The sequence below is a fragment of the Juglans regia genome, chromosome 12 (assembly GCF_001411555.2).
Source record: "Juglans regia cultivar Chandler chromosome 12, Walnut 2.0, whole genome shotgun sequence".
Classification (NCBI taxonomy): domain Eukaryota; kingdom Viridiplantae; phylum Streptophyta; class Magnoliopsida; order Fagales; family Juglandaceae; genus Juglans; species Juglans regia.
The window spans coordinates 26,024,965-26,048,115 of record NC_049912.1 but is presented as its reverse complement, the minus strand read 5'-3'; the positions used below and the strand labels follow the sequence as shown (position 1 = coordinate 26,048,115).

At 34.2% G+C, this 23,151-nt stretch overlaps 3 protein-coding genes across 4 annotated transcripts; 2 read left to right on the top strand and 1 right to left on the bottom strand.

The window, feature by feature from the left end:
* Nucleotides 1–554: 554 nt before the first annotated feature.
* Nucleotides 555–3,675, top strand: LOC109019805 (myb-related protein Zm38-like). Its single transcript, XM_035683225.1, has 4 exons — nt 555–738; nt 868–997; nt 1,097–1,826; nt 3,413–3,675. Exons 1-4 carry the CDS (start codon nt 603–605, stop codon nt 3,425–3,427), a joined length of 1,011 nt encoding a protein of 336 aa, XP_035539118.1. The 5' UTR covers nt 555–602; the 3' UTR covers nt 3,428–3,675.
* A 3,982-nt stretch (nt 3,676–7,657) lies between these two features.
* Nucleotides 7,658–9,818, top strand: LOC109000873 (ubiquitin-like protein ATG12). Its single transcript, XM_018977889.2, has 6 exons — nt 7,658–7,784; nt 7,928–7,986; nt 8,248–8,316; nt 8,398–8,460; nt 9,309–9,402; nt 9,551–9,818. The coding sequence occupies exons 1-5, from the start codon at nt 7,742–7,744 to the stop codon at nt 9,366–9,368; spliced, it is 294 nt and encodes a 97-aa protein (XP_018833434.2). The 5' UTR covers nt 7,658–7,741; the 3' UTR covers nt 9,369–9,402; nt 9,551–9,818.
* A 4,025-nt stretch (nt 9,819–13,843) lies between these two features.
* LOC109000871 (transcription factor MYB114-like) lies at nt 13,844–15,375 on the bottom strand. 2 transcript variants are annotated; one of them, XR_001997786.2, is made up of 4 exons: nt 14,964–15,375; nt 14,711–14,840; nt 14,226–14,620; nt 13,844–14,137 (listed from the first exon to the last, which is right to left on the bottom strand). XR_001997786.2 is itself a non-coding variant. In XM_018977888.2 (3 exons), the coding sequence occupies exons 1-3, from the start codon at nt 15,142–15,144 to the stop codon at nt 14,293–14,295; spliced, it is 639 nt and encodes a 212-aa protein (XP_018833433.1). In that variant the 5' UTR covers nt 15,145–15,375; the 3' UTR covers nt 13,844–14,292. The 2 variants fall into 2 exon arrangements, 1 of the variants encoding a protein (XP_018833433.1); XM_018977888.2 differs by having other exon boundaries at nt 13,844–14,620.
* Nucleotides 15,376–23,151: the final 7,776 nt, after the last annotated feature.

Genomic DNA, 23,151 nt, shown 5'->3' with positions numbered 1-23,151 from the left:
AAAAATACTTCTTAATTAATCACTAAAAAAAAAAAAAAAAACCTACCATCGGGAGCCCCATGTGTGGGTTTAGCATTTCTCTTTTTTCTTTTTTTCAAATTTTCTATTTATGCAATAATTTAAATTTTTCCCTTTCAAAAAAATCTTCATAATTTTGAATTTTATCATTAATCAATATTTTTTAAAGTTTTCTTCCGTTTTGCATTTTTTCTCATTTTAATTTTTAGTTTTTTTAATTAATTATAATTCTCGCCGTACTGGTCATTTTTTTCCCTTATATATCCTTCCTCTCTTTTCTGTTTTTTTATTCGCTTCAGAGATTTTAAGGGGAGCCATTCGTCATCATCACTCACAAAACGTGTTTTGGGTGTTTGTAGAAGCTGCTCAGTAAATTGATAGTCCCGGACGTACGAAGATGATGTTAGTGGTTCGTGCCCTCTACCATTCTTCGTTTCAATATATAAATAGGAACACTACAATCCCCCCCATCTTCAATCATAGAGGGTGTCACGATCTCTCTGTCCACCAGTGTAAACAACTGGAGATCACAGAGAGAGAGAGAGAGAGAGAGAGGAGGCCGGGGTTCTTGGAGATTGGTTAAAATGGGAAGGAGTCCTTGTTGTTCAAAAGATCAGAGCTTGAATAGGGGAACATGGACAGCTATTGAAGACAAAATACTCAAAGGATACATCAAAATTCATGGCGAAGGAAAATGGAGAAACCTTCCCAAAAGAGCGGGTTAGATATTTTTTTCCATCTATTAAAGATCGAACAGAGGAACAACCTTATGCGTTTTTGTGTTTTTCGTTCTCTTTATTGCGGTAGATTAAGCTTAAGAAAATAAAAACAGTTTAATGGGTTATGCAGGGCTTAAGAGATGTGGGAAGAGTTGCCGGCTAAGGTGGTTGAATTATCTAAGACCTGAAATCAAGAGAGGCAACATAACCAATGATGAAGAGGAGCTTATTATCAGGCTTCACAAACTCTTGGGAAACAGGTGACGAAGTAATTAAGAAGTACGTTCAAAATTAAAAGTATTAGTTTACAGACAACTGCAGATTGATGATAAGAATGTGCTGTCTGTGTCTCATTGCAGATGGTCCCTGATAGCTGGGCGGCTTCCTGGAAGAACAGACAATGAAATCAAGAATTACTGGAACACCAACATTGGAAAGAATGTACTCTTAGGTCACCCCAACCCCACCTCAAAACGTAGATCATCATCATCAAATCAAGCACAAGAAAAGCCAAACGCCACCAAAGCGTCAGCTGTAATCGAGCCACCAGAAGCAAATCCAGGCGCTTCATGTACCGTGATACGTACAAAGTCAACAAGGTGCACCAAAGTTATCCCGATCAGTACCTCGGGGCCTCAGGAACCTCACGATCATCAGCAGCAGCAGCAGCAGTTTGATCATCACACCAAGCCAGTCGTCGTTGAACATCCCTCTTTAGTTCTTGATGAGAATCACGACATGACAGTTGAATTTTCAAATTGCAATTTGGAAGAAAATAATTTATCCAACTTCATGATGGATGATTTTGAGCTTGACAAAAGTTTCCTGTCAGAGTTTCTGGTCAACACAGATTTCTCGGAGCTATCTTCATGTATTGAAAACAATAACATTAATAATGAGGGTGGTAGCAGCAGCACTACCTGTGATAAAGTCCATTCTTCACCAACATTTATTGATCATTCCCTCTTGGTTTCTAAAGAAACAGAACTGCATGGCTCGGAGGATTTTCAACTAATGTCTCCTCTGACTGATCAGTCTGAGTACATGGACTGGCTCTTTGTTTCTAAAGATACATTGCATGGCTCCGAGGTAAATTCTCATGATGATCAGTCTCAATTAACCTAATAAATTAGAGCAGAAGTTGTCGTTCGTACGTACGTGTGTCCAATTTAATTAAAATAATTAAATCCATGTGTATTCGTGTTGCACTCTGTGGAACAGGAATACTAATAATGGGGCTAGCTGCTTCCTAGCTACGGTCCCTCATGAAATGATAATTTTCCTTCTTTTATTGCGATTTCAGACTTATATGAAAAAATCTACTCTCCAGCCGGTTTTTATATCACATACCACACGAAAGATGACATGGCAAATTAAACCCGATTTACTTACATTCCGGTTCAGTGGCTAAATTCCCATCCTTCCTTCCCCCGTGAATCCCTAAAGAAAAATCTCTCTCCCCATGACGATTTAATCTTTCTCATTTGAGAATCACTTCCTGCATGAGTCCCCAGTTTCTGGTTTTCTATTTTCAAGCTATAGTCATGGGAGCTTGGATGGTTCAAGCGTGCTGCATGATTTTTTAGCTAGAGCCCGCATGGTTTTTTAGCTGGAGCCCAAGGGCCTTTCACTCCATCTTAATGGATGGATCTAGAACACTAAGCGTTGATCTACAAATGCATAATTGCAAATATGCATGTCCCACCTAACGTGCTCATCCCAATTAGAAAATCTGATTCTTTTGGGTTCTCTACTTTTCGCCATTGTGGACACTTGATCATATTCAAAGAGAATATTCATAGACACAACCAATATGCATCAGGTAATAATAGTGTTTTTCGGTACTCGCTTTTAAAGGAAAACAACAAAAAAAAAAAAGAGTAAAAAAAGTGTTCATAAATCATGAAAAGTACTCATTCTAAACAAACAATCTTTTTAGACAATATTTTCTGAACAATGATAGAATGATCTAATTATAAGAAAAATCAAAGAGAATCATAACCTCAATCTGTTTGCCGCAAAAGTTGGGAAAAATAAATGTTTAGCTTGCAGTTCAGCAAAAATTTCAATATCTGGTTCGAATGATGCAAAACATATGAAGTTAATTGAATGTGCTCTTTACCATCCCAAACTTTCCAATGGGCTTTCTAGAAGTGAGACTATCACTGCCACCACATCACTACAAGTCTACAAGTAATTGAAGACTTCAATTGCCATAGATACTCTATTTGTTGTAAAATATCATTTGATGTATGCTCAATAGGCATCCAGTTCAACTCTTGGTTTAGGAATTGACTAATTTGAAGTACTAACCTTATTCTTTCAGAGAATAAGCCAAGCCAAGCCATACTTACTGCCACCACCTTATTCTTACTTGCGGCTGTGGTGGGAAGCCAAGCCATCATTACTGTGACTTTCTCTATTATCAAGTAGTGCTCTGCTTTGGGTTGCTTTAAGTTGTTCACACAAAATGTTTACATCAAGTTGTTCTTTGTCTTATTCTATATCTACTTTTCTTCCTTTTTCTTTGAATGTGGTGAGATTTTTATCACACGATTCTTTAGTAGCCCTCTAATTTTGGCCTCGTGTATAAGCCTTTGTGAGTTCTAATCATGGACATAATGTTTCATGGGGCTCTAATCATCATCACTTTTACATCATCTTCTTTTGAACAGGTTTGGCAGTTATAACCTTTATGCTGGTAACCACCTGCCTGATGTCTCTAGTCATAGTCCTTTGCTGGCACAGAAGCATCGTCCTAACCATTTGCTTTATATATGCACGTATATTTTTGTGTCTGTACTGGGTGTGTTCTATTCTATTCTAGTAGTTTTTTGTTGGTTCGGATGATATATCTATCGTGTTACAGTTAATTGTAAATGGATCTTGTAAATGTGGTAAGATTTGAGTGTGGTAAGATTTGAGTATGGTAATGGATGTTAACGTCATTTTTATTTGTGAGAATGGCACTGTATGTGTATATTTGTAGAGTTAATGATCCTGGAGGAGAAAAGGCCAAACTGTATGGCAATATCTTCTTTGGCTTGCCTATCAAATGGATCCTCACCAATAAGAACTCTTCATTGCCCGAGTTATCTAACAATGTCATAAAAAAAGGATTAAGCATTCCTAAAGCTTCTTTTATTAACTTCACCAGAATGCACCGTGCTAAGAATTAAATTTTCCTGGTTAAATTTCCTTTGGTTCTAATCTATTGTTCAAATGATAAATGCTTATCCATATCTTTATCACTTCTCCAGCATCAGCTAGTTACCTGAATAAAGAAGATAATGCTTTCATGTACACTGGATAGTTACCAATCAATTCCACTCTCATCCTATATGCGGTTGTCCAGTAGGAAAACATAGACATCAATATGCTATATGTCGTAGTTCCATCACTATGACAAGTGTTTTCAATATGCAGTAGTCACCATGACAAGTGTTTTCAAGTAATTTTCTGCGAAGTCATAGTAGCTACAGAGGCCATAGCTAGAAATAAAAACACACCTCAGAAATGAAATAAATACAGACATTCACACTGTGTAAAAACAAATTCAATGCATTAAGAGATCCTCCATATTTTCACAAAATCTGTACATTTTTTTACAACCACAACCTACAAAAGAAAGCCTCTAGATTTTCACAACATACTTCAAGAAACCCATCAAAAATATAATAATGATTTTCATACAAGTAGAACACCTACAAATCTGTACATTCTTTACAACCACAAACTCCAAAAGAAAGCCTCCAGATTTTCACAACATACTTCAAGAAACCTATAAAAAAATAGAATAATGATTTTCAATCACAACCTCACATCTCATCATTGCCCAATGGTGTTTGTTGTGTGACAATACTACATTAGGTTCCAACAACAACATCTTCAATGTTAGCACCAACTTGACTATATGGGACCTCACCAACTTGACTGTATGGCACCTCGCCAACTTGTTTGTCGTTAAATATTTTCCTGCAAGTCTAATTTTCAAAATGAAAATACACATCTATTAGAAATGAAACAAACAGTAGACATCACATATTTACAATTAATATAAAAAAAATTAGTACCTGTTTTTTCTTTCTTTTGGTTGCATCCTTCTCTATAGCGGAACTTTTCTCTTTGTTGGGGTCTCCCTTTCCCTCGAACAATGTGGGAGCTTAATATTTTCTTACTCTTATCCACGACGTCGCTCTCTTTGACTTTAGTTGAACCGGACTCAAGGGGTAATCCTTTAAAATTATGCTCAAACTCATCCAAAACCCGTATGAATGCATTGACATAGTCATCACTTGGCGTTTCATCTTTCTCTTTGTCCATTCCACTATTTCAACTGAGTTATTAGGACAAAGTTATTAAACAAAAAGACATAAAATCATTCGACAATTGAATCCACTAAAAGCATCGTGGTTAAACATAGTTCTACATCTACATGAAAATGATGTAATAAAGAGATTATATTTAAATCCTTAAGAGTATTATATGAAAATGGGATCTCAATTGGAAATAACTAGACAATAGCTACAAAGAACTAAGATCTCCTATAGGTTATGCTTCTTCTCCATAGTTCCAATTTAAATGCCAAAATTTTGACAAATATGCTAACGGGAAGCCCAATCCACCCACCATCTTTAATTTCTCTATGCTTTGATGCTTTTGTTTTACTGATTCATCCTGGTATTGTTCAAAAGAAGCAAAAGGGCATATACAACTGTGCAATTATTATTCTGCTTTTCAAACTTTCAAGGAAGAAAAGGAAGAGAGACAAAAAAACCAATTATATATCATGAGTATAGGAAAGAGTACTAATAAAGAGAGATACCTTTATCCATGACACACCCAAATATTAATGTCAACCAAACCAATGGGGGTGGAAATGACAGGCACATACAAAAATTGGGCTGGAATTTTAAATGATCAAGGTTCAAAATAATAAAATATGCTCCCGCATTAAAATCCAAATTCCATTTGGAACTACCATACTAGATGAGTTTTCCCCACCCTTTTGAACAGAGGCAGCATCTTGTATCAATGACTTGTATTTAATTACACATTGTTTTTTTTTTTTATAAGTGAAATACAACGGTAGAGATTTAATTACACATTGCTATTGGCACCTACAGTCAATTTCCATTTCTTTTTCTCATCTACCAAACAGTTTTTAAGGCCAATTCTAATATAACGTTTATTTGGGCAGTTAAATCCCATCTATAGTTCTTGTACAGATTTACTCCTAAAATAGAAATAGAAATAGTCCAAATACCATCATAAACTAATGGATAGCCCCCATTTAGCATCATATCATCTTCTACGGAATCGAAATGCCAATCTCTTGCATTTTTTTTTTTATCCTTTACCTCTTTTCTAAAAGAAAAAGAAGAAATAATGAATAGCATCATTTCAACGAATTTTTCTTCTATTTCAACACCACACTCAAAGAAGAAGGAAGAGAAGTCCTACAAACAAAAAAAAAAGTTTTTGAATTGAACAAGAAATGTTATATGTTTGCAGTATGTAAGCAAATGTTTGGCATCCACTAAAACATAAAAAGGGAACCACCACTGGACATAGAATTTGGATTGAGATATCCCTACATTTTCTTAACAACCAAACACGTATAAAAAAAAAAAAAAAAAAACAAACAGTGGCTGAGAAGAAACTAATAACGAAAAAATACTCAAAATCAACAACCAAATATACAAAAAATACAAATCCAGTAAAACAGCGTATCACAGATCCAAAAAATACAAAATGATTCATGCTAGAAAACAGAAATGGAATGAGAAACATAATGGAGAGGGAAAAAAAAACCTCTTCTTTCGGTCGGTTCTTACCCTTGTCGACGACACCAGATGGCGGCATTCGGAGGACGAGCAGTGTGACAAAACCGTGCGAAAGAGAGACAAACTTGGGCGGGCGGGCGGGTGGGTGGGGGGGAGGGGGAGAATTGTATTTTGATTTCAATTGGTTCTACTAAACTCCAAAACAAGCTTTTCATTAAAAAACAAAAAAACAAAAATCCAGCTTACTCCATAATGTACAATCATTTTCTTCTACGACAAAAAGTACTGAGTCTCACACTCTCAGCTAACCCAAAACTAGGAAATGTGTAAAAAAATAAAAGAAATAAATTAAGCGATCACAATATCGGTTCTTAAGAATTTAAGTTATTCTAAATTAATGCATTATCCGTTTTTATATTTTAAAAATCGATTTAAACAGCATATATATTTATAATTTTTTATATTATATTATTATTAAACTACTAATTAATATAACATGTGATATAACATGATATAAATAATCTTCTAATTTTTAATATAATATTTGATATAACATATAAATTTTAATCTTATAATATAAAATCAATATGGCATAAAATTTTAATTTTAAACATAAACATTAATATTAAGTTATTAATATAAACTTACTTTTGATATAAATATATATATTTGGCATTCTTGGCATAATAAGTCATAATATATAAATTATTTTTATTTGAATTTCTAGAGGTACACTTGTAAGAAACTCTTTACCAATAGCATAAGCACCTTCGGAATTAGTTGGGACTTTGTATCCGGACATTTAGTGCAAATTAAAAATAAAAAAATGGGCTGAGATTCTGGGTTCTATTTTGCAAATATGAACCCTTCGGTTTATTTGGATGTTTTGGATCTCATGTGACAGCCATTTTAGGCCTATTTCCACCTTATTTTTCAGAAAACTTTCATTATTTTTCAGCAACCGGAGATTTCAAAACGGAAGCAGCCGAACACTAGAGCACGACATTACTTGAAAAGCCCAACCTAATCTGAATGCAACCTGAATTCTATCATGTCAGTCGCCGGGCCCGTTTGCCCTGTCATGGCTTACTGGGGCCCAAGCAATAACCATAGAAAGCCCAAAAACTGTGATAAAAATAAAAATATTAATGCTGCGGAAATGGCAATTCCCTTCCGTTGTCTGCGATCCGTGGCTCGGTATTAATCAGAAATAAACAAATGGCCACTGTTGAGATTCAGTCTCCGAGTTCTGTGCGGAAAGGTAAGCAGCGATATCCTCCGGGAAAAAACCCTTTTGCTTAATTAGGGTTTTGATTGTTCGAACTTTGATTATTTAGAGTTTTTAACCTTCATAAACGGTAGTTTTTTTATTTTTATTTTTGTGGGCTTTTCATTTTGGTGTAGTTGTTGTTCATCTTAGAGCTACTGGCGATGCCCCTATACTCAAACAAGTCAAATTTAAGGTATTTCTTGAAAGGGTTTAGTCTGTATTTCCTTTTGTTGTACTTACTAGAAAGTGTATGATTATAATTTTTTCATACTGTTGATTACTAGAACCGCCTTTGAAATCCTAGGTGGGCTTTCCATATTTTATTTTTTATGCATTTCTGCGTATGGATTTTGCCAATAGGAACGAAACTTGATGTCCTATTATCATTTCTGTACACTCGGAAAAAAAATTGTAATCTTGGTATTCTCGTATCAAATATTCTTTGGTTTGGCAGATACCTGGAAGTGACAAGTTCGCTAAAGTAATTGACTTTCTACGGCGGCAGCTTCATCGGGAGACGTTGGTATTTATTTTGTGCTGTTGTTTTCGTGTTTTTGTAATGGTCTTTGGGTTTCAGAGTAATCTTTTGTTTATTGTTCTGTAGTTTGTTTATGTCAACAGTGCGTTCTCGCCAAACCCAGATGAATTGGTAATCGATTTGTATAACGTAAGCTGCTGTATTGGGTCTGAATAGATGTTCGCTTCATTGGGATGTATTTCATCGTGTTTCATTCTTAGTAAGCAAGGAATTGAAATCCTGGGCACATTGGCAGGTTTGGGGGTGGGATGAGACACAAAATTCTATTCTATCTCATCTCATCTCATTATTACACATTTTTCAAATCCTCATACAAAATATAATAACCAATTCAACTTTTTCAAATCTCAAAACAATAATAATATTAAAACATAATATTTTAAACTCTCAAACAAAATACAAAATTCTCATCTTACCCCCCAAACCTGCCTTAGTAACTAACTTAGGGCTGAACAAAAAAACTGTGGACCCGGCACGGCTGATTTTTCCGACCCAACCCAACCCGAGAAACCAGCTCGCTTGTACACAGGTTTGGTATCGGGATTGACCGACCCGTTTGGTTTTTGGTTTTTTTGGTATTACCCGTTACCTGTTTCAAGAACAGTGTGGTTTTCTCCCCACTCGACTTTCAGAAGAATCAAAACTCAGAAGCTCTCTCAGTCTCTATGTCTCACCTCATTCTCTCTTCACCACTCTCACACTCTCTCATTCTGTGTTTTGATTCTTCTTAAAGTCGAGTGGGGAGAAAACGACATTATTCTTAAAACGGGTAACAGGTAATACCTGGAAAAAATAAAAATAAAAAACCAAATGGGCAATCCCTATACCGAATCTGTGTGCAAACAGGTCGGGTTTTCGGGTCAGACAAATCGGTCGGGTTGGGTCCACCTTTTTCCCCCAGCCCTGGTGATTATCTTTTAAATTTCATGGCTAGTCTACGTTTTACCATAACCCTTTTATCACTTTGGTCATTGCAGAATTTTGGTTTTGATGGTAAACTGGTGGTAAATTATGCTTGTTCCATGGCATGGGGCTAACGGTGATGGGTGCTGTTGTAAAATTGTTCATGTGGTAAGTATATTTGCAGAAGCACTCAATGTCAGTTTCTCTGATTTCTCCTTGATGTGCTAGGTCGTAAGGAAGATAATATTGTTCAGATAAACCACTCTCCTTTTTGCTTTTCGTTATCACTGATTTTAAGAGCCTTCATGTTTTGCAGAAATTTGGATTATTACTTCCATACATGCAAGGAAACAAGATTTGCTGGTAGATTGAAGGTGATATTTGGAAATGAAAAGTGGAACTGAATTTAAATTCATTATGATTTGATTTGGAAAAGATATGTGCCTAATATATGGGTATGAAAAGGATGTACTTCCCATTGATTGCTATCCAACTGCCGAATAAATTTTGATGCATAACCAATGTTACATTACCTTGTTAATTCTTACCTCCACTTTTCCTTTGGAATCTTAAGGTTGTCGCTCCATGCCATCCTTTCAGAGACTTTTACTTGGTCCCAATTTGTTCTCATTTGGAAAAGAAGAATTTTGTAATGATAGCAAAATGGTTGGGTGACCATCCTTGCTTGGTGATTCAGTATCAGCACAAGATGCTTATAAATAGAAATCATGCGATTGCATTTTAAAGCTGCCCTTAAAATAGAAATCATGTGCAATCAATTTGAGTACAGCGTCAAAATCTAAATTTCACCGCAGCTGTTATTTTGTGTGTTGATATGTTTGTCATCATTCAGAAGAACATGATCTCATGGTTCTTTCATTAAGATTTGTGTTCCTGTAGAAATCATCATGATGGAAATTGCAGATCATAAGTTCAGAAGATTTGATTGTCAATTGGTGAAGTTGAAGCTTTGATTAGGCTGGAAACTAAATTGATATTCAATATAAAACAAAAGTAATGGGTACAAGGCCCCGCTGTTGGAGGAAATGAAATTGGCAAGGGAAACTCATGTTTATACTCAGGGTAATGAAAATTTGGAGAATCTGCACAAAACTTCAGAAGGTCAGCTTAAAGAATTAATTTGGGCAGGCGAGGCAACTCGTGTTAAAAGACAGTTGATACTTCTCTGTTTTGGAAATTAATCCAGCAGTAGTATAATTGCCAGAAAAAGGATTCAACTTAATCATCATTCGGATACATTTATCACTTGATTACGTACTTATCCATGAAACTTTTTTCTTACATGGCGTGGTGTTTGTCCCTTTGAAATATTACTCGGGCAGGGGACTCAAAGCTTTTACGCGGGAGAATATGATTTGCTGGCTCTTGCATTCAATATAATTAAGAATTATAGATTCACACGTTTAATCTTGGCCGCCCAAGAACTTAAAACTCACCAATTTTCCAACTTTTTCTTTTGCCAGAAGTCAGTTATTTGTTGCGCTAATGAAAATGACTTGGTTTGATTTGATTTAATTTATAGAAGAATTTAATTTTAAGCAACCTAGACCGTATTATCTGCAGTTGTAAGAAAAGAATATATTTTTTTTTTCCATCTTTTTACATATGTAGGGGTCAAATTAGCAGTCTACAATTTAGCATCGAGATAAGATAAAAAATCAAGCTAAGAGATAAGACAAGTGGATTCAGACTCCTAAAAAGAAATGGACAGAGACTCTTAAAAGGAAAGAAACTCAGACTTCTAATAAGAAAATACTTCACAAGACAAGTTAGACCTAATCTCTCTCTCTATATATATATGAGGGAATCCCCCACAAATAAGATGAACTCTCCATAGATTCTCCACAAGTTCTCTACACAGAAGGTCTCTACGCCAAACTCCATTACAACTCCAAATTAATAATCTTTTCTAAATTTTCCTTTTGTATTGTGAGATATGTGAGACTATGAGAGATTGTAAAAACATCAATTATAGTAAATTTTATTCCTAAACAACTCGTAGACGTAGACGTAGACATTATATCGAACTATGTAAATTCTTGTATCTCTTTATTTATTTTTATTTGTTTAGTTATTATTTATATTATGGATGAACGCAACGAACACCGTATCGAAATCTAAATTATCTCGTGGGCAAGAGATAACTCTTTACTCCTTTCTAATCTGTTGTGTAATTTTTATCATTAACAATTAGTGCCGTTTGTAGACCGATTTATTATTCTTGGAACCGGAAGGTAGAATATGATGATTTTCGAGATTGTTTTTGAAGATGCAGATAAGTTTCCTCCTAACTTTTAACTTGTCATTGATATTTCCTCTCAACTTTTTACTGTACGTGGAGAAAAATAAAATCATTACGTAGAATTGACAAAATGACAGCGAATAAAAGTATTTGTACGATCAGATCATTCTACGAAAGAATTGATCACAAAATGACAGCGGGGGGAATTTAATAGAAGGAAAATGATTTATCTATAACATATTTTATAACATATTGTACAACAATGTGTTAAATGAGAGACATTATTATAAAATTATCTTATAAAAATAAGATGATTTTATAATAATACCCTTCATTTAACACATTGTTGTACAATGTGTTATAAAATGTGTTGTAGGTGTATCACTACTCTTAACAGAATGCACATCGTACATACAAGACAATGGACCATCCAACCAGGAATCTGTCAGGAAGGACCAATCCGGTACATGTTGGACATGAGTTCGTCATGTCAACTTCGTAAATTATTCAGCCTATTTCGGAATCTGTCAGGAAGGACTGAATGTCTAATAGATTCCATAAACTCTTCGATCGATCTACTTTGATCATCAGTTGAACTCTGATTTTAAGAGGATTACCTTGCATGCGTTTTGTTTGTCTAAGCTACAGCCTCTACAGCAATGTTTATTCGCCAACGCTAATAATTATGTAGTAATCCTAAACTGGCCCTAGGAAACTAATGAAGTGAAAGGACATGCTGTGCTGATCAACACGGAAAGCTAGTGCCATATGTAACATCATGCACGACCCGGCTTTCACTCTACTGATCAAGCCATTTTGCATTCTGCAGATCTTAATAATTGGGAGGAAGAAGACAACAAAGCCCCACGGGCCACAGCCTAGCTATGGATAGCAACAGAACTCTTTTTGCGAATATGACCATCCCATCGTTAATTGATTTAGGTGCACTAGCGAGTATCGAAGTTGGTCGGGTAGGTTGAGCTTTTATGAGATGATCGATGGATACAATATTTGCAGGCTGTGAACCTGTTTGTTAATCATGACTCATGAAGTATATAAAGGAATTTCCAAGTTGACAAAGCATGAAAGAAATCATAAAAAAAGAGAGAGACAATAGTTGTCTACCATCCAAACAAAGTTTTGGATCTTTAATTGAATTAAGATGAGTTGAATTTTTTTTTATAAATAATAATAAATTGAGATGGTGGAGTGAATTTTATAGAATCCACCTAAAATGAATTTAGATGTGTTTGAATGTTAAGATAAATTTAAAGATATATATTCATGAGAAGTTAAAAAAGATTGTAGATTCTGCGTGTAATGAAGTTTTAAGTTGAGATAAGTTTAATGATTTGAGAGTTGAGTGTTTGAATATTAGACTCAAATTAAAATTAGATTGAACTTCTCCAAGTTCCAAACGAGGCCTAAGAAGATCCAAAAACTGTTTAGTTTCCCAATTTCATGGGTTTTTTACGTTCATTTTTAATCCAACGTTTATATATATTATGATTTTTCTTTTCCGGGAGTGCAAGGAACGACCGAAATTATGTTTATAAGCTCGGAAATGTCTTTGGCATCGTCAACTTGGCAATGTCTGTGTGGCAGACGATCGCAGGCTGAATTATCAAAGTGTAAACTCGAAAATATCTTCAAGTAATCCACCCTCCAACAAAGAAAATGATGGCACTCGTGTGGAGACAAACATTAATGCTTTAATTAGGTCGTTTTCGAGAAACCTCTTTTAGTCTTTTGGATTGAAAGATTGAAGGCGAATGAATTGTCTATTTAACTGCTCCTCAATATATGTATTTTATTATAATAAGTGACTATCTAATTATAAAATTTTTGATCATTTAACGTATAGCTCTCTTGTAGAATTTAATGAATGATCATGTTTTACCAAAAGGCCCTTAAGATCCTTGATCATTAGCTCCCTTGTAGAATTTAATGAAAGATCATATTTTACTAAAAGACCCTTAATAATCCCGGATTAGATACTTTACTGAAATTTATATATTTTTTTTTAATCTTAATTTTTTTGTTTTTCTTTAACTTGTATTTTCTTTAATCTTGTTGGTATTTTATCCAACAAAAATGCCATGCATGGTTTAAACTTGGCCTGCGCTAGCATACCGGAGTAGATCAAAACAGAGGCAGATATTGGTAGGTTTCAAGCGATAGTCCAATGAAATGCGTCCAACGAGAGAGAGGCCCCCAATAGGGTTGGCAAAAGTTTTCTGGAAAGTCCCAGCATTTTTTGTGAAAAATAAAGAAAAATATTATAAATTCAAAAGCTTGACCTAATATAACATATTTTTCCTACAGAAGGTATAAATAATGCAGTAATCCTGTGTTAGTGAGAGTGCTTTGTTGGTCCCTTTAAAATATTATAACTTGGTACAAATGCTATTGATTATGCAAAGAACAATACAATGCATTCTGCTACTTTCTCTTCGAAATGAATTTCCATATCATGAGTGGTTTTGTCCTCGACAACTTGCCGAGAGAGAGAGAGAGAGAGAGAGAGAATCTGTCACCACCGAACGAGGATTAAATGCCAGAGTCTGCAGTTTAGTGCTCCTCTTCTCTCTTTTTTCTAAAAGATTTAGCTAGGCCTAGCCATGTTGTTTACCTGTATTACTGTCGGATAAAAGACAAACGAGAAACTTCAAAAATGAGGGTAACAACAGGGAAAAAAAAGAGTCGATAAACCAAGAAAATTCCATACATCTCTGATGATCAGCATGAACTTCACTGGGTTCACGGGGAGAAAACAAATAGCTTATATATGGAATTTATATAATATCATTGAAGTCTTGATCCGGTTCAAGGAATTTGCTAATCCACTCTAAATTCAACGCACTTTCATTAGAGAAATCAAAGAACTCATCTACATCAAATTTGATTTTTTCTGAGTCTGCAACTCCCCCGGCTGAATTTTCCTCCTCTCTCATTTCTACATTGACTTTCTCTTCCGCTTTATTTTCCTGAGCATTGCAGCCTTCTACTGTAGCAGCTCCTCTCTGTTTCTCCTGTTTTATTTTCTTGCTCAAATGAGAATTCCAGTAATTCTTTATCTCATTATCTGTTCGTCCCGGTAATCTTCCAGCAATCAGAGACCACCTAAAAGAAATATACGCAGAAAAGAAAATTCAAGATATGCAGACTTGATCGTATTTAAAGTTAGTCATGTTTTTCACATGTGAACTATACCTGTTTCCCAGTAGTTTATGGAGCCTCAGAATCAAATCCTCTTCTTGGGCAGATATATTCCCTCTCTTGATGTTGGGTCTCAGGTAATTCAGCCATCTCAGTCTACAACTCTTACCGCATCGATTCAGACCTTCAACAAGCACAGACCTGTTAAGCTTAATGATCAAATTTAGGAAGATTTCTTCTTCTTTCTAAGAGAATACAGTGAAGTTATTTAATAGTTAAGACTTCGACTGCAGGAATGAACAAAGACCTGATTTATCTGCAAGTTTCTTCCACCTTTTTGCACCATGGATTTCAATGACCTCTGCCAGTTTCCGATCTTCCTCTGCAGTCCAAGCTCCCTTGCTGACTTCCTTCTTAGTGTAGATCTTATTCTTGGCTTCTAATCTGGAAACTTCTTTTTTGATTGACTTGTCTGTCGTGGAAGCCATTATCTTACGTTGAAAGATGCCTCTAAAGTTGGAGAGAGAGAGAGAGAGAGAGAGGTTTTGAGAAGATCGGGGAGCTTGCTCTGGTTCTTCCTATTATCTACCTTTCTTGGTGGAGGAGAAGAGCCTCAGCTGCCGCTTTTATCTGTGTGTCATGTGTCTAAAAATGGGATATGAAATTTGCAAGTGCATAAAGAAAAAATCCCTCTGATCATGGGCTTAGTAATTGAGCGATACGAGTGCAGTAAATTTTTTTACATGCTCGATGCTACTAAGAAGGCAGTCAGTGCGCATAAAAGCTAACAAAAAGCATCATAATTAGTGAGTAAAGATGAACAGATCAGATGGATATGGTAAAATCATTAGATACTCAGAGTAGAGTAGGATAGCTTTGTCATGTAGTAGCCATGGTAGGTAAAAAAAAGAAAAAAATAGTGATTTCAATCTGTACAATTTCCTTTTTGCATGTGCAAGATTTATAACAAAGCCTATGCACATTGGTTCTAAAAGGTTTGTGTCAAAAGGGAATATGCTAAGGGTTTAGCTGCAGCTAGCACTTTTAGGCTGAAAAACGTAACTTTTCAGAGCCACAGAGAGGGGAGATTGAGAACCCCATAGTGAGTGCATGAAAAACTCAAAATCATATGATTGGAAAGGTCATTTTAAAGGTTATGCAACTTCGGATTTTGAAGGTCCGAGACACTTCGTCTGGTTTTTTTTTTTTTTAAAGACAGTATTCTAATTTTATTGATAATCTTTATTTATAGCAAAAGAAAATTGTAGTTATAATTGGGGATATGGAGATTACAAATATTTAAGAAAGACCAAAACTCAAACCTAAAAAAAAACATAGACACCAAGCCAACGACCAATATCTGAGGTTACAGATATTAAAAAAAAATAAAAAATCCAAATCTAAGTATAAAAAAAAAGCCATAAACCAACCAAACACTATAATATAACTTTATCTTACTTCTTCTTGGATGATTTGAGAAATTGCGTTTTGATTACTCAATAATCAACCGCGCATCACGCGAATGTGCGACACGTTATACTATAAAAACGTCGAAAACATCATTAAATCAATCCCCCCCCATATTGTAAATTGGAAGTAGTTGAAGATGTTTGACTAACATGCGGGGCTTAATTTCAGATGGTCCTTAATAATTTCAATCATGGATGCATCATTGATTCATCGAGTCCTTCAACCAGACCAGCTACTATATGGATCAGTGGCGGCTGAGATGACTGTGGAGTGTGTAAGCTACTACGTTTGCAAAAGAATGCTGTTTGCATTATTCTAATGAATTCTTGATTTGCTACAGAAAGCCTGCATGCGATTTCTAATTCTCGATGAAATCAGACAAAAAGAAAGAAAGGTCTGCCTAAAGTCGATATCAGGTTTGATGTTTACTTTAATTGATCAAGGGTTAGGTGACTAAATTCTTGGACCAGAAACCATTTATAGAGAAAACTTCATCGGTTCCCTTTCTATGTGAAAAACTAGCAAAAGAAAATCTGCTTTTTAGACTGTTCGATCGAGCCACTTTCAGAAAGTGGGTACCAAATTTACTGACTCAGAGAGAGTGAGAGAGAGATCACATGCAGTGTAAGCTGAAAATGGGAAATAGGCAGCTAACGTGGATTGGTTATCAAAACCAAAATGATTAAATGACAAAATTCTGTGACAGCTCTGTGTTTGAATAATGTCATAGTAGGGTCAGAAAAGCATTGAGTTGAGAGAAGAGAGTTATGTGTCCTCATTCGGCTCTCTACGATACGAATTCTTTGCCTGATGTCAAGTTCATTGACAACAAACATGCTCTCATCTCTTTTTCACAGCCCCTCCGGCCTCCTCTTGTGACCTCAACGAAAATATAGAACTGTGTTGTAGATTGTAACCTCAAACACAGTGTATTAATCAAATATCTTTAAATTCATTAACATAATAGCCTTGATTTGACATACTAAAAGTCTAACTTGCATAACACGTACAATGTGCTTTCTTCTTTCAGCTTTCACCATTTTAGATAAGAGTGTAGCATTGACACAGCCAAACAACTTTGAGAGTAGCACTGACATCACAACTTGAGAAAGTAGCGACATGCTAAAAAGCCTACCCCAGCCAAATGCCACTTCTTTTACAAGACCGAATGGATTTGAGAGAGAGCAGAAACAATTCTTTTTTCAGATTTGAGATTGAGAAAAGGCAAAGCAAGAAAAAATCCATAGAACGCGGAAGTCTACCCCCAACACCATAGACACGAAAAGTAGAAACGTAAAATATTTGATCTCTATCTCTCTTTGTTTGCCTTTAATGTGCATTGTGCAGCTTATTTAGTTTCATATCAATGATATCATAAAAATTTTTCTCGTCTTTCTGAATTTACATAGTTACATAAATTTTTTTTCTCATCTAGGATATTCTTGAGTACTTCATTGAGTTTCTTGTCTATCACCTATACATAATCTTACTTTTACAACTTTTGAGATGTTTTTAACCACATATTAATCAATTAAGTAGCTAGACGCTTCAAGAGAATTTATCTAATAGTTAAAAAAATCCGGAAGATTCTTGCATATGGGATGATTGATGAGAAGTTTCTAGAGATATAGATAGAGCATGTGAAGAATTTATTTCCTTTTGTGAAGAATTTATAAGTTATTCACATGTTTTTTTTTTTTGTTTAATTATTAATAGTAATGCAATTATACAAATTATACAATAAAAATCTAACGACTTTTATATCATTAATTAGGTACTTTTTAAGTTTATTCTTGATCTATAATTTTTTCTTAAAATTTAGAAAAATATGAGTAAGTTAAGAATAATTGTATAATTTTATGACGTATGATTATTTTTTTATATATATAGTCACGTGCAAAAAATACATATTATTTATGTTGATATGTACCGCACACTTTGCCGATCGGTCCCCCAGACACTAAATCCTAGTTCCGCCCCTGAGAGTAGCACACGTAAACTTGCTCTTTCGGGATGATTGCTAAACCCTCAGACCTCTTTGATCTAGCAAAGTGAAAACCTTCGATAGCACTAGAAACCCTCAATTCTAGAAAAAAAAATATATGTATATATATATATATATATCTCCTCAAATTCTTATTCAAATTTGGGAGATTCAAGTGAGAGATAGATATACATATCAATACAATATTTAATGTTACTCGAAATCTTTATGAGCATAATAATACATATTATATGATCTAATTGATGTGTCTATTTCTTTTATCTGGCTGCTTAAGTTCAAAAAAGAACTTAAAGGAGGGATCTTAATATCTATTTTGACTAATGATAAAAGCTTGTTAGTATAAACCCAAATCCATACAGCTCGCAACTCGATCATATATGATTGGTACCGCAAGAATTTTGGATGATTATAGAACCCCAAGAGTTTTCTTAACAAGGAAGTGCAATGACTCAACAGTCAAATAATGCCCTCTGCAAACTCACCGAGATTACTTGAAAGAACTAAAAGAGAATTTATATCCAAAAACAATAATACTGTTGATAATTAAGTGGGCCCTTGTTTCATGGGTTCGGTTTGCCTAATACCCAAGCCCTATCACCTCACTGCTTTGCATTGGATATGTTTTATGGGCCCAAACCCATGCTTTAAGCCTTATAACGGTGGTTTTAAAATGCATATATACTTTTCAACAAGCTGTCTCTGTTTGGGTGGCGGGAAATTTATATAAAACTTGTATAAAATGCATTTATACTTCTCTTCGTGAATAGAAAGTTATGACCGATTTGATACAACTTGTATAAAACTTGACTTGATTTGTTTAAGTTTGTATAAATTCAAATAATTTCATATTTATTATTTCTTACATTATTATCATATCTACATTTATAATGAGAATATCTAAAGTGCTTAAAGAGAATGGAGGAAATAATGTTATTAATAATAAACATATGTATATACAAATTTTATAAAAATATTAGCAAAAAATCATAATATCACGACAAGAAAGTTTCCAGAGTTCTATGACTTACCTATATCAGTATCAGCTATTAATTTTTGTCAAGTCTATATATATATATATATATGCATTTAGATGTTCAATCATGTATTTACAAGTCGATGGTATTTACTTTTAGATGTTAACTCGTTTAAGCTTATAAAATATACATATATGAAGCAAATCTTTTATGCCATGCCAGTCTGCATTCTTGTTTAATCCCTGCCTCTCTCGTCCATGTCTCTCCCTTCAGCTAGCCTCTCTCATTCATCCTACCCATCAGATCACCCTAAGTTAAATCTAAATCGTGACAACTACCACTCTTGGAAAGTCCAACTCCTTCATTACCGACGTGGCCAGAAACTTTATTGCTTTTTTAATGGCAGTCATCATACCTCCACAGTTCTAACCCCCATCCTCTCCCCCCGAAGCTCCTTTCTCAAATCCCGACTATGAGTCTTGGTTTGAACAAGATCAATTAATCTGTAAACTTTGTAACAGATCATGTGTAGATTCATCTATAAATAATACACCTCAGCTCCCAAAATAATAATAGGAAGCATATTACGAAAATTGTTGTAGTATGTGGCTCATATGGAATGGAACACATATATAGAAAAAGCAGGTTGATGTCGAGAGTGAAGCGAAGCGAAGTAAGGGGAGCGTAGCATACCAAGCGGAACAACGGTACAAAGGTATTAGTGGAATTTTCTAATATCTCTTGTACGGCTAAGGTTTAGTGATAATACATATGATGTAACCCTAATTTGATATTTAGTGAAAATTCAACTCTCGCTCCTGTGAATGTATGCACACTGTAAAAACACGTTAAATTCTGTGTTTTTCTTGTTTTCTCTTTTCCATACTATTCATCATAATTGCCGTACGTAGTACAATAAAAACTTATCATTTCTTTACATAAATGTGTACTTGTCATGATTAATTACTATCTAGGCTCAAGAGGAATTAAGCAGCCGAGGCATACGATATTGCAGCAATAATAAAGTTTAGGGGAAGCAGTGTAGTCACAAACTTTGATATGAGAGGTATGACGTGAAGAGGATTTGCTCAAGCTCCAACCTGATTGCCGGCAACCTCAAAAAACGTTCGCCAAAAAGTACTAATTCCCTCGAAGACTGCAGTAGTTCTAATTGTGCCCCATCAAATACAACATCCCTGCAACCCCTTTTGGCCATGACAAGCAGTACTGATCAGCCCTCGGATGATTTGAGCGACAAGATGGTGCATGTGTACCGCATCCAACAAGAGGAACAATTACAACCTCAGCCGCCCGGGAATACAAACACAAACATCAACAGGCCGGATGAAACATTTGTGGCTTGTAGAGACCCGCAATCGTGAAATCCACAAAGCCTAAGATGTTCTTATGGAACAATTAGTAATAGAGAAATTATTTGTACAAGTTTCAAATAGACAAGTCCTATATAAACCCTTGTAAAAATATAGACCCCATATTAAAAAAGTGTAAAAAAAACTATTCTTTATTAATAGAACCTATTTTTTTATAAAAAATTTATACGAAACTTGTCTATTTGAGACTTATATCTAATATTACTCTCAGTAATAATACTAATGAGTTTGGAAGTAACTATATATATCATGTAAGTCTACTTCCCGATCGCTGCAAGGGCCAAATTAGAGTGAGAAATTAGCTCAGTAGCAGCGGGGATCGATACTGCCAGCCACGGTAATGACGGCATGCCTATACGCTGATCAAATGTGGCTCTCTCTCTCTCTGGTTCCTCAGCTAGCCTCAGGCCCCCATGTTTGCGTGCATTAATTTATTGTGGAATATTGTGATCAGAAAGAGGAAGGAAGCTGGAATCAGGATACTAATTAAAGATTTCACAAAACAGGAATTAGTATGTATGTTGTATAGCCTGGATGGATGGTAGATTCCATGAATCGCTTTTAGGATTCTTAACAGGCCATCTAATGCTTTCTAATTTCTTTCGGGCTGGGATGAAATCCGAGATAGGGAGCTTTGCTATTCATCATCTTTAGTACTACAGACGATATTTTTTTTATTTTTTATTTTTATTCTTTTTAAACTTATAAAATTCTTTTATTCATCATTTATATATTACATATTTAATAAAAATAAAAATTTAAAAAAAAATAATATATAATATGTGAGAATGATGAATAAAATTTTTTATATATAAAATGCGGTCATGTAAAGCCATTCAGTTCAAAGAGCACTGCTCCTAGTTACACACTACATATAGATAGTACATGCTTTGGTGCCAGCTGCTGCCTTGTATTTACGTGTTTTTCTTTTGAGTTTCTTAAAGTGCGTCTCGAGTAATTAGATTTTGGCACTTTTAACATTATCCAGATAATGATTATGAGTTCAAATTGAATTTACATCTTTTAATAAACTAGCGAACAAAATATCTAACTCAAATAATAGATAAGATAAATGCTTTAATCATAAAAATATTTTATAAAAATAAATTTATATAATTTAATATAATACGTAAGATTATAAAATTATTTTATTATAAAATAAATCTAATTAATCATATCAAATCACGTCAATTTATAAATTTATTTTTATAAAATATCTTCAATTGTATCAATTGTAGCACTAATATTTGTATTAACCTGGCTGAGCAGCAACATCACGGCCAATTTTAGTTAAGCCAACCTTGATTAAGCAAGCGCACGCATGCGTATGATATAAACCAACAAGTTTCATGTTCCAACAAAATATAATAGATATATATATATATATATATTATTAGACGCTATAATTTGAAAGATGATCACTCTTTTTTGGAATTTCGAATAAATATTGAAATAGAAAAATATATTACATAAGAAATTAATATATGTTAAATAGAAGCTACTATGCTTTCAATCTATATGTACAGACATTGAGAGAGTTTTGCAGGGAAACAAAAAATTAGAGACAGATTCGGAGCAGAAGGGTGTCACATAGATAACGATAGAATTTTCTTATTAATGAATGATACATTTATACTTATTTTACTATTGTTTTATTGTCTAAGTAATTCTTTTTTTCCCTTTACTCTTTAAATCTGGATTAAAAATCTTATAACATAATATTCTTGCATAATGTAGAATAAATAAATTCAATCAATTAATGTAATCATATAATTTAATTAAAAATAAATTTAATTTTATAAAAATTAAAATAATGATAGGGTTACCATCATTCTACTATTCTTTTTGTATTTGATTTTTTTAATTTTTTAATTTTAATTAATGATTAAAGAAGTGATTATTAATAAAATTATATATTTTTTTAATTTTTTTAAATGATTAAAAATGTTAAAAAAATAATAAAAAATCGTACGTTATTAGTAAGCCTAGCAATTAGCCTCCTACCCTGCTATGGAGAGGTATTTGTATTTTTTTTTATATATATATTTTATATTTTTGAATATTAAAAAAAATTTCACAATATTATTAAAATAAAATTGTTTACTCATTAAATAAATAAAAAATAGGGTTGATCAGCTACCAGTACTAATACTGTTTCGGATTCTCCTCCATGGGAAGTGCCATGGCTTTCACCAGCTATAATTGATACTTTCACCAGCTATATATAGATAGATCATAGATGTTTCAGGTTCTGTGCTTTAATTTGGTTGAACCTGATTTGATGGTGGACAGATCATATATATACGTGTGTGTATATATATATATCTATATATATTATACATATACATACACACACTTATATAGACCAAAAGTTACGATCATGCACCCACCATCCGGCTTTTGATCTTTCTCTGTTCGATCATGTTCTAAAATAAACAGTTTAAGATAAAAGAATAAGAGAAATATTAGTATCTCGCTTAAGTTTATGTTCTCATGTGCAAAACTACGATATCTTAGCATGAAATATTATTATGGCTGCATCTCGAATGTCACTAAAATTGAGGGAGGGGGTTTGATTCAAGGATCTATGTCGTGTGATAGGCCCAACGGTCCACTTTCAACATCATTCTACGGCAAAAAGGACCAAAACCATGA

Excerpts from the sequence above, each read along its gene's own strand:
- LOC109019805 (XM_035683225.1), top strand. The coding sequence starts at position 603 with ATGGGAAGGAGTCCTTGTTGTTCAAAAGATCAGAGCTTGAATAGGGGA. Across the intron at positions 739-867 it reads AAACCTTCCCAAAAGAGCGG|GGCTTAAGAGATGTGGGAAG; the intron begins GTTAGATATTTT and ends TGGGTTATGCAG. Across the intron at positions 998-1,096 it reads CACAAACTCTTGGGAAACAG|ATGGTCCCTGATAGCTGGGC; the intron begins GTGACGAAGTAA and ends GTCTCATTGCAG.
- LOC109000873 (XM_018977889.2), top strand. The coding sequence starts at position 7,742 with ATGGCCACTGTTGAGATTCAGTCTCCGAGTTCTGTGCGGAAAG. Across the intron at positions 7,987-8,247 it reads TCAAACAAGTCAAATTTAAG|ATACCTGGAAGTGACAAGTT; the intron begins GTATTTCTTGAA and ends TTGGTTTGGCAG. Across the intron at positions 8,461-9,308 it reads TGGTAATCGATTTGTATAAC|AATTTTGGTTTTGATGGTAA; the intron begins GTAAGCTGCTGT and ends TGGTCATTGCAG.
- LOC109000871 (XM_018977888.2), bottom strand. The coding sequence starts at position 15,144 with ATGGCTTCCACGACAGACAAGTCAATCAAAAAAGAAGTTTCCAGATTA. Across the intron at positions 14,841-14,963 it reads GAAACTTGCAGATAAATCAG|GTCTGAATCGATGCGGTAAG; the intron begins GTCTTTGTTCAT and ends TGCTTGTTGAAG. Across the intron at positions 14,621-14,710 it reads CATAAACTACTGGGAAACAG|GTGGTCTCTGATTGCTGGAA; the intron begins GTATAGTTCACA and ends TATTTCTTTTAG.